Genomic DNA, 13,700 nt, shown 5'->3' on the forward strand with positions numbered 1-13,700 from the left:
CTGAGAAACAGCTCTAATTCACTTCCCCAGCCCCAAGTACCATGCACACAATAAAAAGGAGAGTTTGAATAGCTTGAAGTGGGATTTAGTGCCTTAAGTCGCTTTAATTGTTCTCTTGTAATTTTTTAAGTCTTTGTTCCTCAACTTATCTTCTGATGGGATGCACTGGGGTCCATAACAAAGACTGTTGATTTTTGAGGCATTTAGATTGGCTAAACACAATGAGAGGAAGTGTTTTTCTATGACCGTGTTTGGAGTGTATCTAACTTCATTTAACCAGTATGCTTTTTTACAATAGCTGATGAGAAATGTCCCTGGACCAGTTCTTTCTCTAGAAGAGACTTTGTCATTTATTTAAATGCAGTCTTACATCAACCAGCTGCAGCCCTATTGCTCACAACCAGACAGTGCACAGTTGGTGTTTTTGCTAGATGATCATTAAAGTCCTTCACAGGGAGGATGAAGTGGGGGAGCAAGGGGTGTATGATAATAGTTGATGTCATTTCCTTGAACTAATCCAATTATTTTTTCTTTTGAGAAAATAACTGTATGTAGAAGGCATGAGCAACAAGTGTTGCTCTTTTAGTGGGGAAAATTTCCTCTGTCTTTAGGTGTCATTATAAAGCTGAAGAGACTGTGCAGAAACTGGAAGGTTTCTCGTTTCCTGTAGGGCTGAATTCCTTTTATCTTTTGAGGTAAATTCAGAGCAGAGGAACACAATGGTCAGAGACCAGGAAAACATAACTGGGTGATGAAAGGTTAAAAGATAGGAATTGTTTAGTATGGAAAAGAGGGCTGACCATACACTAATCTGTAAGCATATTTTTAAAAAATTGTGAGAGAGGGAATTGTTCTGTATGTCTAGTATGGATACTGCAAGTAATAGATTTAAATTGCAGTGGGGAAGGAAATTTATTAGGTTTGTTATGAAGGAAATCTTCCTGTTCTTAAAGATTCTGAAGCATTGCAGTAGATTCCCATCTTTAGCACTGATAGATTATATATAACTGGTCCTGACCAACATATTGAAAACTTCCTGCTTTGAGACAGTGGTAGACCAGATGACCTCTCAAAATCCTTTGCAGTCCTATTTTCCCTGCTGTGAGGATTGACTAAAGATGATCTTTATGTTTATTCTCCCAGTGAATTTACCTCTTCCATGGTTGTCTTGACTGTCTTTCTGTCTGTAGGCTTCTATTTGCAAGCACTATTTTTTTAAAAACTTGCTTCTTCATCCCTGAAAATCCACTTAAACACTGTATTAACGCGTGGATTTTGCCTTGATCCAGATAGATGTTTCTCTGGCCTTGTTTTTCTTCCATGAAAACAAACAGCAAACAAAAGTGCAGACAAAAATCCCAAATACATCAGTGGTAGAATTGGGATGTACTCCCAATCTGTTGATCGTGATTGCTTTTATTTAGTGAGGAACACTCAAACAGCTGTATAATCTTTCATATGATTACATTTAAATATATATAAACAACTGCATAGACTTCTAGAGGAGGACGCTTTTGAAATCAGACAGTGCAGTGCTAGCCTATTGTTCTTTCTAAGACTCAGATGAGCACATAACTGAGAAGCCAGTAATGTTGTTACGTTCTTTATTGCTTGTTTGTAAACTGACTGAACTCATTGACTGACCGTAAATTATTGAGCAGGTAGATTTCTGTGCCCTAAAGCCCGTGTAATTCGTATGCAGCAGAGGAATCTTTGCTTTCATATATAGTGTTTGCCAGGCACTCGCCAACGTATCAGGGAAGTATGTGCTGGGTGCCTTTTTCTGAGGTATCACTGCTGTAATCCATGACGTTACGTGGAAGCTGGGACATAGAGCTGGGCCACAGCATGGCTAAAATAGCAGAGTCCTGCCTGACCATCCATGTGGCTGGCATAGAAGGCTGTGCTGTTCAGGCCCATTTTCTGTTCCCTGCCACTTCACTGATGACATGAGGTTGGGTTACTGGTCACAGCTAGCGAAAAAGTAATAAGAATTGTCTGCATTTTCACTTCTACTGGTTATTCCTCTGTATTTGATTTACTTTTTTTTCATAGTTGATGAAATAGTTTTTCGTGTAGCTTATGAAAAAATCTTCTGTGCGAATCTCTGAATTGAGGGGTGTTTCATATGCAGCTCTACCAATTTTGAAACAGTGTCTTCTCATACAAAACTGTGTGTCCTGGAGAATCCTATCTTTTCCAGCATGTCTGCATAAAATGACTTTTTTTAATGTTCATGAAAGGATTTGTAATTACAAGTTGCACTGAAACGCTGCCTTGTGTACTTGGGAATCCAAGAGTGCATGATAATGGTTATTCTGTTGGGATTTTTTTTGTGTGTGTGTGTTGTTTTTTAACTTCATTAATTTTCTGTTAAGCAGTTTAAAACAAACAAAGAAACACCAAAACAACGTATGTTTCTCCAGGCAGGCCTTCTGATGTAAAATTCAAGTAGGACCAGTGAATGGAGAGGAAGGATGCCGTTCCTTGTCTTTCCCAGAAGGACTTGCATGAGGGACCAGTTCTGGCTTGCTTTGGGTGTCTGTGGCAGAGCCTTCAAACTCTGACTCATGATCTCCTGTGTTTTGCATTGAGACTCTAAGAAGTTATCTCCCTGAGCTCTGCTCTAATCTTCTGCAACAGATTTGTATTTTATCAGGCTGTGGCAGAGGCATAGGAAGACAACTGAGAGCAGTAACCTCTTAAATCAACAGAAAATAAATCATTCAGAGTGTTAAGAACTGAACCAGGTCATCCTGTTGCCCATTCCAGTGCTCTTACCACTGCTCTTGAGAGATTTTCCGTGAGCATGGTGCCCTTTATCTAAGTTTGCATCATAAAAACTGAGGGCAGCCAGCATGGTGAACCTTAACACCCCTGTTCAGCAGTCAGGTGGGACTCATAAATTGCAAGCAGGAATTTAAGTTATTCCTGCCATCTTGTTTCTCTTGGCTCTAGTTAAGCTGAATGATGGCACTCGTGCCTTGTGAGGGCTGCTGTGGGGATTACTTGGTAGTATCTGACCAAATACACTAAGTTCTTTACAGAGAGAGTGGTGAGGTGCTGGAACAGGCTGCCCAGAGAGGTTGTGGATGCCCCGTCCCTGAAGGTGTTCCAGGCCAGGTTGGATGGGGCCCTGGGCAACCTGGTATTAAATGTATTATATTATTATATATAATTATAGTACTAAATGTGGAGGTTGGTGGCCCTGCATGTGGCAGGGGGGTTGGAGATTCATGATCCTTGAGGTCCCTTCCAACCTGGGCCATTCTGTGATTCTGTGACATGGGCTGGTCCTTCTCTGAAATTGCAGGGAAGTGTGAAAGTCCTGTTTATGTGGGGTGGCTCAGAGTCATTTAACTTCTCTGGGGGTCCGTGGACAAGCAGGATTAGTGTGCATGTTGATCAGAGGAATCTTTCCAGGTTCCCAGGAAGAGAACCTTGAACTATGCGAGTAGATGGAAGTGAATCTTGAAACAGTGCTTTTTTCATAAATTCCTTGGCATGAGCTTTTAGTAAATTCTGAGTGGGTCACGTGCTAGTCGAAAGAGAGAGGACAGTTAGAGTGGGGATCTAATAAACTTTTCTGTTTAAGAGTTTGTTTTTCAGTATTTATACTACTATCACAGAGAATGGCCCTGAATATAATTGGATCTACTCATGAAACCTAGCAGAGATGGATGTGAAGCCCCTTATGTATTTTGTGTCTAAAGAAACGAGTGAGGTTGTTGTGTTTGTTATTTTTTTTTCAATGCATAGATTTACAACATTTTTTTAGGTCTGAGCTACAAATAAGCAACCTGACAGTTGTTTTGCCTGTAAATCTCTTCTGCTGAACCAACTCTTACCTTCCCCCATGAGCAGCTCCAGACTTCAGGCACTACTGTCAGGGGCTTGTTCTAGCAGCAGAGCTTCCCGAAGGATAAACTTTCTTGGCTTGTTGGCATTAAGACTGACTTTGCCTTGGCTGTTTCCATCAGATGTTTCCATTCACTTAAAGGGCAGTGTCAGCTGCAACAGGAAATCAAGGCAGCTTCTCAAATCATAGGTGAAGAATGGAAGGAATGTGACATCTCTAAATTTGTTTCAAGGATATGAATAAAAGCAAAAACTGTCACACATTAAGAATCAAATGGCTGACGCTGTGTGCTTTAGAGAGATGAGCCAAGCATCTTGAGTCTGTCATTATTTAGTTCTCCACTATTTCACTGAGGAATTTTTCACGTGCTAAACATAGTGATCAAAGCCTGAATGAAAAAGAAAATGAAGCCAGAAGCACTTTCTCCACCCACAGTCCTTTTTTTTTTTTTTTTCCCTTCGTAGTTTCCAGTGAAAGAAACAGTGTGCTTGTGAGTGTGTAGTGAAATGTGCTGTAAGTTCAGTTATGGCCGCATTCCCTTCCACAGGAGGTAGTTATGTTTGTTTTACTATCAGGTCTGGTAACAAATTCAGTTGATAGCTCGCAGAACTTTCTCTAAATAATTCTGGTATTGTATTGTATGTTTTGTGTTGGGTTTTTTTTGTTTGTTTGTTTTTAAATTCTGGGCTTGCTCAGCCACTGTTTTCCAGTGTGTGGAGTTCACGGCTGCATGGCTGAACTTCTCTTGCGTTCTGATAACATCTTGGATGCAGGCCAGTTCTCAAATTTTAAACACATAGTTGTTTCCCTTAGTTGGACTGTTGCCAAAATCAGCTCAGTTAGCTGCTTCCACGTTCTTAGGTTGCCAGCTCACCTCTTTGAAGTAGCAGCTTTCCCCAGACCAGAGGTCTTGAGTACAGAGGCTGAACTGGACGCTGCAGCATGTCTTCTGCTGTCTGCATGTTCCGTAGCTTCTCTCTCACCTGCTCCCAACTCTCTCCTCAGCATGCTGTTAGTTTCTGGGATCTGCCATCTTCTGCATTTGACTGTAGCTGACCATGGCTTTAATTCCTGTTAAAAGTAGATTTCAATTCTGACGCATCCCAAGCCTTTAAAGGAAAGGATAAGATGGCTGTGGATACAACTTTGGCCTGGTCAGGGTTATTGTTGAAGGCAAGGACTGCATGGTCATGTAGGGAAGTAATACAGCTGGGAAGGGTGCCAGGAAAGGAAGCAGGACTTAATGGAAGGAGGAGAATGAAGTGAGCCTTGAGACCAAGGCAGGGTTTATGAATGAGAGCATTTATTCACACAAAAAACCACCCATATGAGTAACAATTGTTGGTGCTGTAAGCTGCTTTGAGCCATTAAAAAAAACACAAAACAATAATAATAAAAAAAAAAACCAACAATGCAGCTGTAATGTGACTTCTGTTTGTGTGTGTCGTCTTACAGAATATTTTGGGAGGTGACTAGGGGCCAAACGGCTGCTACTTAAAGTTATCATAATCCCTGTAAGCCTCATTGAGCCAAACCAGCAACTGTCAAGTGAGGACGGTAACTATAGCTCGTGTGTCTGTCTCCGTGTTCTGATATTAGGGGAGAGAAAATGCACACCACTTTATTTTTTCTCTGTGTGGTAGGGGTGCTTGTGGCTCTAACGCAGCGCTGCCATTTGGGTGCCTGCACAGCGACGTGAGAAAAAAAATTGCTTGGGCTTAGCGGATGTCTGGAAGACTGCAGTCTGCACTCTAACAATGGGCATAGGTGGTATGTTTGGATTTGGATGTTGCCTTGTGTGCCATGTACTTCCTGCTGTGTGTACTCTGCCAAATGTGTGCTTCAGATATAATACTGGGTATTTTTAATAAGCTGTGTAAGGAAGCGACCATGACATCTGCCAACTTTGGCTTCTAAAGATCCTGTCTTATTTGCCTGTCTTCTTGTAGCTCTGTGTCTAGTAGGAGACTGAAGTGTATTCACATTTTATTTGGCTGGCTGTTCCTGCTTTGAATAAACCTTCTCTTCTCTTCTTCCCCTCCTCACCCCCATCCCTTTACATATGCTGCTAAGCATAGCATAGAACATATTAGCCAAGCAATAGAAGAGGCTTAGTAGTAGAAACAAGCAAGCGTACTCCTTTGTACAGACTAATTTTGCTTCCAGCTCACATTGAGATGTGAACTCTGGTCTTCAGTTCATGCAGCAGGATGAATCCAGTATTTCTAAACCATTTGAAATAGTCAGAGGATGTGGAGTTGTCTGCGGCATGTTAATAGTCTTTACTTCCAAGCAAAAGAAGCACTTCAAAAAAAATCGATACACAAAGAATTTTGGTTTCAGGGGTTTCATTATTATTCATCATGCAACTCTTTCACTTCATCCACTGAACTGCTAGTGCCAAAACAAAAACAAAACTGATTTAGTGAGTCTTAAGATATGGAGAAATGAACACGGGGTGGTTTTGCAGCACAGACTAAAACTAAATAAGTGTATCTGTTCTGAGATTAACTGAGAAGAAGAGATTTCATCAAGTCAATACCGTTTCCAGTGATTTTAGTAGATAGCCTAGGGTATGGAATTCAAGTTGCAAGTCTGCCTGTGGAGTTTAGTAGAACATGTAAAAGTGAACAAACTTGAATTTTTTTTCAAGACCCTGTTCATCATGTTTGTAGTGAAGATTCTCTTCCTTATTTGCTTTCGTTCTACTTGCACAGTAATATGTTTCTCCTCCTCCCTGTCTTCTCCTGAGAAAATCCATCACCAGAGCATTAGAGGAGATTCAGAAATAAATACCTTTAAATGGGAAGGGCTTCAGGATGAGTAAAACAACACATGGAGGGAACTTTCTGGATTTGACTTCCTGGTATTCTTGCTCCCTCCATTGCACCAGTCTTGATGTTTTTCCTTCACTGCTTTTTCTCAACAAAGCTTTGCATATCTTCTGTCACAGCAGGTGCAGAAGCTCCTAGGGAAAACCTCGTAAGGAGAGATCATATGGCATCTGTGTCTGTGAGTGTACTTGCACTGTATAAAAGCTGCCCAGGGAGGTGATTGGGTCACCATCCCTGGAGATGTTAAAGGAACATTTAGGTTTGGTACTGAGGGACGTAGTTTAGCTGGGAAGTATTGGTGGTAGGTGGATAGTTGGACTGGATAATCTTGGAGATCTTTTCCAAGAGATCTTAGTGATTATGTAATTCTGAGCTGGACGGTAAGACAGCCCTGCACTTTTGGAGAAAAGCACTGCTTTCCTCCTTCAGAGGATAGCAAGGTGTGATGGAAAACCTGAAGGTTTTCGTTTTAAAACACTGGTGATCTTTCTCTGTATTCTCAGATCCTATGAGGAACATAAGAGCTGGTGACTTAGGAACAGCCCATTTCCTAAGTAAGTAGTAACTGATACCTGCACTGCCACTCTTTTCATCACTATGATAACAGAACTAATAAGAAATGAGTAATAGTTTAAAGCTTAAAGAAAGTCGATTTGGCTTAGACATAAGGAAGAAGGCTTTTATGGTGAGAGTGCCAAGGCACGGGTACAGGTTGTTCAGAGAGGTGTTTGATGCCCCATCCCTGGAGACATTCAAGGCCAGGCTGCATCAATCCCTGGGCAACCTGATCTATGTGTGGTGTCCCTGTTTATGACAGGGGAGTTGGACTGGATGACTTTTAAAGGTCTTTCCAACTCTAAGGATTCTATGATTCCATAAATAGTGTTTATTTTTAAATGTAGTGGTCTTGAGCGATGAAGCTGTTTTTGCAAATGCTTCTGTGTTCAGCATGGAAGGAGACTGAGTAGCCCCTTATAGTGGACATCCTTTACTGCAGTCCTTGTGAAATCCTGTCACTAGCATGCTCCCTTTATCTACTGTTTGAAGTCTGTAAGGTCCTGAAATGATGGCAGTGCTAGTCTTCTCCTTCAGCTGTGACCATACCAATGTGCAACCCATGCTGTGAGGTTAAGGGAAGGGTACCCTTGTTGTTTCTCCTCCTCGAATGAATACTGTTTCTTATGAGCATACCATTAGTCTCCAATGAAATCTGAACTCAGAACTTGGAGGTTGGATCTGAACTCACAGGATTCTGCAAGATTCCTGAGTTTTCAGCGGGGTTAGTTCTAGTATTTGTTTTGGAGGATCTTGTCAGACTCTTGAGGGCTGTGAAAGCAGATGCTGCTGTTTTTTATTAATTGCCATGTCAGAATAAAAGTACTCACTGAAGCAGTCTGACTAACTAGCTGTTGGGGGACAGAGGGAGTCATCTATCTGTTCTCTTGGGGAAAATAACAGCCACAAACCATTCTGGAGCCCTGGGGCTCATGCTCACAGTAACGTGGCTTGGGAAATAAATCATGGAATTTGCCTGCTGCGACCTCCTACTCTTCAGGTCTGGGTGGGAGATAGCGATGGTATTGTTCTGAGGGGATGCACAGAGGATAAGCACACAGTGAACTGGAAGCTCAAAGCGTTTGTGTGGTTACTTTAGATTCCCTCAAAACGAAGATACTATTTCTATACGAAATAAACGAAGATACTATTACAAAGTTTCACACATTGAGGTGGGTGAGGATCAGATTTATCTTAATGTTTCCTCACAGTCAAAACTTTGCTGGGTAATTATCCGAGGGAGAGTGAGTGTACTTGGGCTGGAGATCTGCTTGGTTTTATTAGGAATGCAGCGTGACTCAGGCGTGTTACCTGAGTGGTGGAAGGCTATGAAGGGCTATGAGATCTTGGAGGGGTTAAGCCAAGTGACGAGATGTGATCTGCGCACGGCTAGCTCAGTCTTCATAGCATTTCTTCTATTAGTTAATTAGTCTCTTTCAGTTACCATGTATTGGATTAGATACTTCCTGTTGTCCATTCTGCTTTTCTGAACATTGTGTGTGTTTTGCTTTGGTATGGTCTTAGATATCTTCTGCCTCTGAGCAGCACTCGTGATAATGATTAATACAGGACTTGCCAAAGAAGCCATTTGTTGTCTGTTTTCTGCTCTTTCTCCCCAGAATCAGCTGAGCTGAATTAAAGTAAGCTTTATGGTGTGTGTGCATTTCCGATAAACTGAAGCTTCTCTAATATTCTTGATAGAGAAATGGGTATATAATCCACACTTCATTAACTATCATTTCATGCTAAGATCATTAGCGAATAAGTTCATCTGTCATATTCTTCTAGTGGAAAGGGCAATTTTATGGATGAACAGAGTATTAGAGCTCAGAACGATGCAAGTGTTTTGCTTGCACAGTGCCCTAAATATCTGGGTGATGCTTATGCATTTCTGTCACCCCTTTGCGGGTTAAGCCTGAGCATAAAAACGTGCACCATATGCATAGAACGGGAATTTGGAGCTGCCCAAAGCATGGCCTCTGGGATAGTTGGGTAGCAGTCAGTTTAGTAGAAACCTCTTGTTTCAAAGAGTCTGGGTGTTTTGTACCTGGAACGGTGGCTGCTGAATTCTTGGTTCCAAATGAAATCTCTGAGCAGAATAAGTGAAGATGGTTTAACTGAGAGCACTGAATTGGAGGCAGTAGATGGGATGGATATAGCATTCAGCTGCCATCTCCAACCCTTAGATTTTCTCCTGTCTTCACAGCAGGGATGATTAAGTGGGTCACAGTGCCTTGATTTATGGCTGGGTGCGTTTATTCCAAGGAATGGGAGACTGTTTCTGTGGGGAAATTCTGACTTGTGGGTGCACCGTTGGCTTTGCTGTTTATCTAGTGTGTTTTGCCTTGTGGCTGATGGACTAGTAACTCCACCAAAATGTTGTTACTGTGTTTTGAGAGATGCCTCTGGATGGTATGACATGCATCTATTTCCTCAAACACAGTGATGAACTTGTTTGTGTTGTGATGCTCAGTGCATTGAATGATATTTGCCAGCTAGCTTGTGAGACGATTAGAGGATTTTGGGGTAGTGTATTTTCAGAAATGGCAGAAATACAAGCAGAAGTATTTGAGTGGTATATATATTTATATATATTTGAGTAATATACCTGTGCTTTGGTGACCTGAAAGACATTGAGGGAATAACATCTGCTGACAAACAGGAGGCTGAAAAATCAAAAGTTAATGCTATGACATTTTGTAACATAAAAAAGCTTTCAGTAATGATTAAATCTACAGTACGGTTCTATCTCCTATCTTCATGCTTAGCCAAGCCAATAAAGAGGTCTGTATTTAAAAGGGGAAGAAAAAGCCTGCTGGCTTTGAGCTTGTTAGGATGTGAGATTTATATTGAAGTTTACCTCTGCCATACTTGCTGTATTTGTCTGTAGGACTCAAATTGCATCCACCAATTTATATTTGCTGAAGCATGAGTGACTTGGAATTAAAAATCTGTGGTAAAATGGTAGACCTGTCAATGAATAAATAATGTTGATAAATGCTTATAGTTCTTAGAAATAATTCCTCAACCGTATAATTGGATAGACAGGAACTGAAAAGATTGCTTTTAGGGGGTTTGAGATTTTTTTCCCCCCATTTAAATAGGTGCAGTCTAAAGAAAGCCCATAAGTCTCTGAAAGATTTTCATGCTGAGATTGGGCTTTTTATTTCTATGTTTTTAAAATCTTGTCTTACTATAAAAGAACTTATTCTATAAAACCCTACAAGCAGTAATAGATCTGCAGGGCTACCAGGTAAAAAGCATCAAGTCAGCTGCCAGGCTTAGCTAGTACCAGTTGACTGAACTCGTCTTTAAATTGGAAACTTTGGAAGGTTTGAAAAGAAGGCTGCAGACATTTAAGTAAACAAAATCCTTTAAAAAGTATGTATGCATTCCTTAATCCATGCTGTATTTTGCATATCCTGTTCATCTGTGTGCTTTTGTGATCTCTGTTGTATAGTCTGTTGTAAGCCTTGTGTGGCAGCAGGGACCTCCATATTCAACAAACTATATGTAAACAAATCATAAGGTCTCTGCCCTCCTTCTGTTAAGGGCTCTTGTTTTTCCAAATAGAAACAAATACTTGCTCTTTTTTCACATTAGGAAATCTTGTTGTGTGGGCATTTAAGGTAGGTGGGAAGAGTAACATTGGAATGGTGCTTGAAGGTGTACGTTCGTGGGTGGGAGTGATCACTGCAGTCCAGCGTGATGTCCTTAGTGTGAAATGTAAGGATGCTGGCTCCTCCAGGATACCAACACTAATTTCTTTCTCTTTGTGTGTGTGTATCTGTATGTTGTTTTTTTCCTTACCCAGCCCCTTCTATGGAGAAGACTTTTACTGTGAAATTCCTCGGACCTTTCGCCATCTGTCATTTTATATTTTTGACAGAGATGTTTTTCGAAGGGATTCCATCATAGGTATGTGATCATATAAATTATTATTTTATTATAGCTTCTCTTGGACTTCTAACTACTAGATCATACATAGTCTTAAGAGTTGGGATCTTGCTATGTCTGACCATGACAGTGGTAAGTAGCGCTCAGTATTCTTCTTTTTGTCAGATGACAAAAGTGCCTTGGATATTACATATAGAGGAAGCTGGGAGATAAGTGCTGTTTAATCAGAATAGTCAATAAAGCATCACCTAAATGTCACATCATTTTTTCCTGTAAATTTTTTAAATGCAGAGTCTTCAGTCTTGCAGTACTGTAGGGCTCACTATAGTTACCTGCATGAAATGTTGTTAAACTGTGACCACGGTAATGAGATGGAGAGTAATAGATACAGGTCATAGGTACAGCACAATGGTGACAGATTTTTATAACCAGTGTTAGAGCAAACTGTTGCTTATTTTGGGCAGGGTGTCTGCCAGATATTATTTGCCTTGCATGTCACATGCAGCAAACTAGATAAGACCAAATTTATCTCTGTAATAAAGGTCTTGTAAAAACCTCTAGAAGTTTAATAATTATCTCTGAGAGGAACAGTTTCCATTTGAAGTTATTTTAGCTGTTTTTATAGAATCATAGAATGGCCTGGCTTGAAAAGGACCACAATGATCATCTAGTTTCAACCCCCCTGCTATGTGCAGGGTTGCCAACTAGCAGACCAGGCTGCTCACATCCAGCCTGGCATTGAAAGCCTCCAGGGATGGGGCATCATTTCTTCTTGCTTGTTTTTTTGTTTGTTTGTTTTTTTCCCTTTCTTCTTAATTTCAGTTTCTCATTTTTAATTTTGAAGTCATGCCTGACTGTTATTTAAGAAAAAATTATAGTATGGCTGTAGCTATCAGTAATACGTGTATGTTTTGTCAGAATTCCTAGTGAGGAAATTGTCTGATGCTGAGCGACAGTGTGTATAATGCTATGAAAAGCAGTAATGTTAATATGCCTAAAGTAGTGATGCTGATCTCTGTATATGTCCTCACATTACACTAGTTTGTCATGCAGTTGCTAGCTTCTTTTTGTTTAAATTGTTGTTTTACATTTTACATGCCCACTAAGGAATTCTTTGTCACTAACTGGGATCATCTGTGTATAGAACCTAGCAATTATCTTTTTCTACTTTTTTTTTTTCCTTTGACCTGCCTGGTCAAAAACATGGATTTTGAGAAGTCAGTGAGAGCCTGAGCTTTGCATTCTTCTTTTTGCGGATTTTGCATTTTACACCGCAGTGAGACTTGTGGTGATATTCATTGTGCCATGTCAGGGATTTTTAAAGCTCAGTAAAGTTAGTGGAAATTCAACTTTGAATTAACCTTCGTTAAAGAAGTTCTTAGACAAGATGATGTTCTCTGTTTCGTATGACATGTTAAGCTACTGCTGAGTGTTCTGTAATTTTCAGATAAAGCAGCTCACTTTAAACTGAAGCTTTCTCTTAGCTGTGTGTTGTTGATGCGTGAATGTATTTAAAACAGGTAAATATGCATTTCCCTCAGTCACAAACAAGTATCGACTATCGTGAATTAAGGACTTTCTTGTTTCTCCAGCTGTTTAGATTCTGCTGAATTTCCAAAGTAAAACTCGATAGTTAAACCAAATTTCATGGAAGTGTAGAATATCCTGAGTAGGAAGGGACCTACGATGACCATCGAGTCCGACTCCACAAGGACCATCCAAAAATCAGTCTGTATGACCGAGAGATCTGTCAGAATGTTCTGTGAAGTCCTGCATTCGGGCCGTGCCCACAGCCCTGTGCATCCCGCTCCATGCCCACGGCGCTGTGGTGCAGCCCCTTTCCCTGACCCCCAGCTGCCCTCCCCTGACAGCTCCATGCCGTTCCCTCGGCCCTGTCGCTGTCACACAGAGCAGAGCTCAGCGCTGCCCCTCCGCTCCCTGTGAGGAGCTGCAGCCGCCATCAGGCCTCCCCTCAGCTCCTCTGCTCTGCGCTGAGCACACCAGGGGCCTCAGCTGCTTCTCATGAGTCTTTCCCCTCCAAACCCTTCAGCCTCTTCGTAGTCCTCCTTTGGACACTCTGGATAATGCTGGATGTTTTGTCCAGAAGGATGCTGTGAGAAATAGTATTAAAGGCTTTACTGAAGTAAATTCAAAATATAAGCTAAATCCAGGTTCCCTTGGTAGGAGGGTTTGCAGCTGGCAGAGCATATTACCTAAGCACTAGAATGCCTTTTGCTTTTAATTTGAAAATTACAAATTCTTAGTATGATTCTTGGTGCTTGTAACTTCTTGAGGCAGAGAGTTATGTTTGCTATTTTAGTATGCTAGATTGCAAATGTTTAGAAATCTATTTAGGTAAAATTCATGTTTGTTTCGGAGGAAGAGCACGGTGAGAGACCTTAGTGAGAGTACCAAGTAAACGCAGTGCAGTAACAGACAGCTGTGGGCGCTTCCCTTAAGAAGCAAGAATTCCATCTTACAGACTTACCATGAAATAAGTCAGTTTTACTCTTCTGAACTGTGTGGTAGCATCTTAAACTACCCGTTCCTGAGAA

At 41.0% G+C, this 13,700-nt stretch overlaps 1 protein-coding gene across 3 annotated transcripts in view; it reads left to right on the forward strand.

Annotated features, from left to right (window-relative positions):
- RASA3 (RAS p21 protein activator 3) overlaps positions 1 to 13,700 on the forward strand; it is a 172,533-nt gene that overhangs the window by 79,623 nt on the left and 79,210 nt on the right. For all 3 annotated transcript variants that reach the window (XM_048962474.1, XM_048962466.1, XM_048962483.1), the window contains exon 3: positions 11,063 to 11,166. In XM_048962474.1, the coding sequence (XP_048818431.1) occupies positions 11,063 to 11,166 (104 nt within the window). The remainder of the gene's footprint in view (positions 1 to 11,062; positions 11,167 to 13,700) is intronic.

The sequence above is a fragment of the Lagopus muta genome, chromosome 1 (assembly GCF_023343835.1).
Source record: "Lagopus muta isolate bLagMut1 chromosome 1, bLagMut1 primary, whole genome shotgun sequence".
NCBI classification, from domain to species: domain Eukaryota; kingdom Metazoa; phylum Chordata; class Aves; order Galliformes; family Phasianidae; genus Lagopus; species Lagopus muta.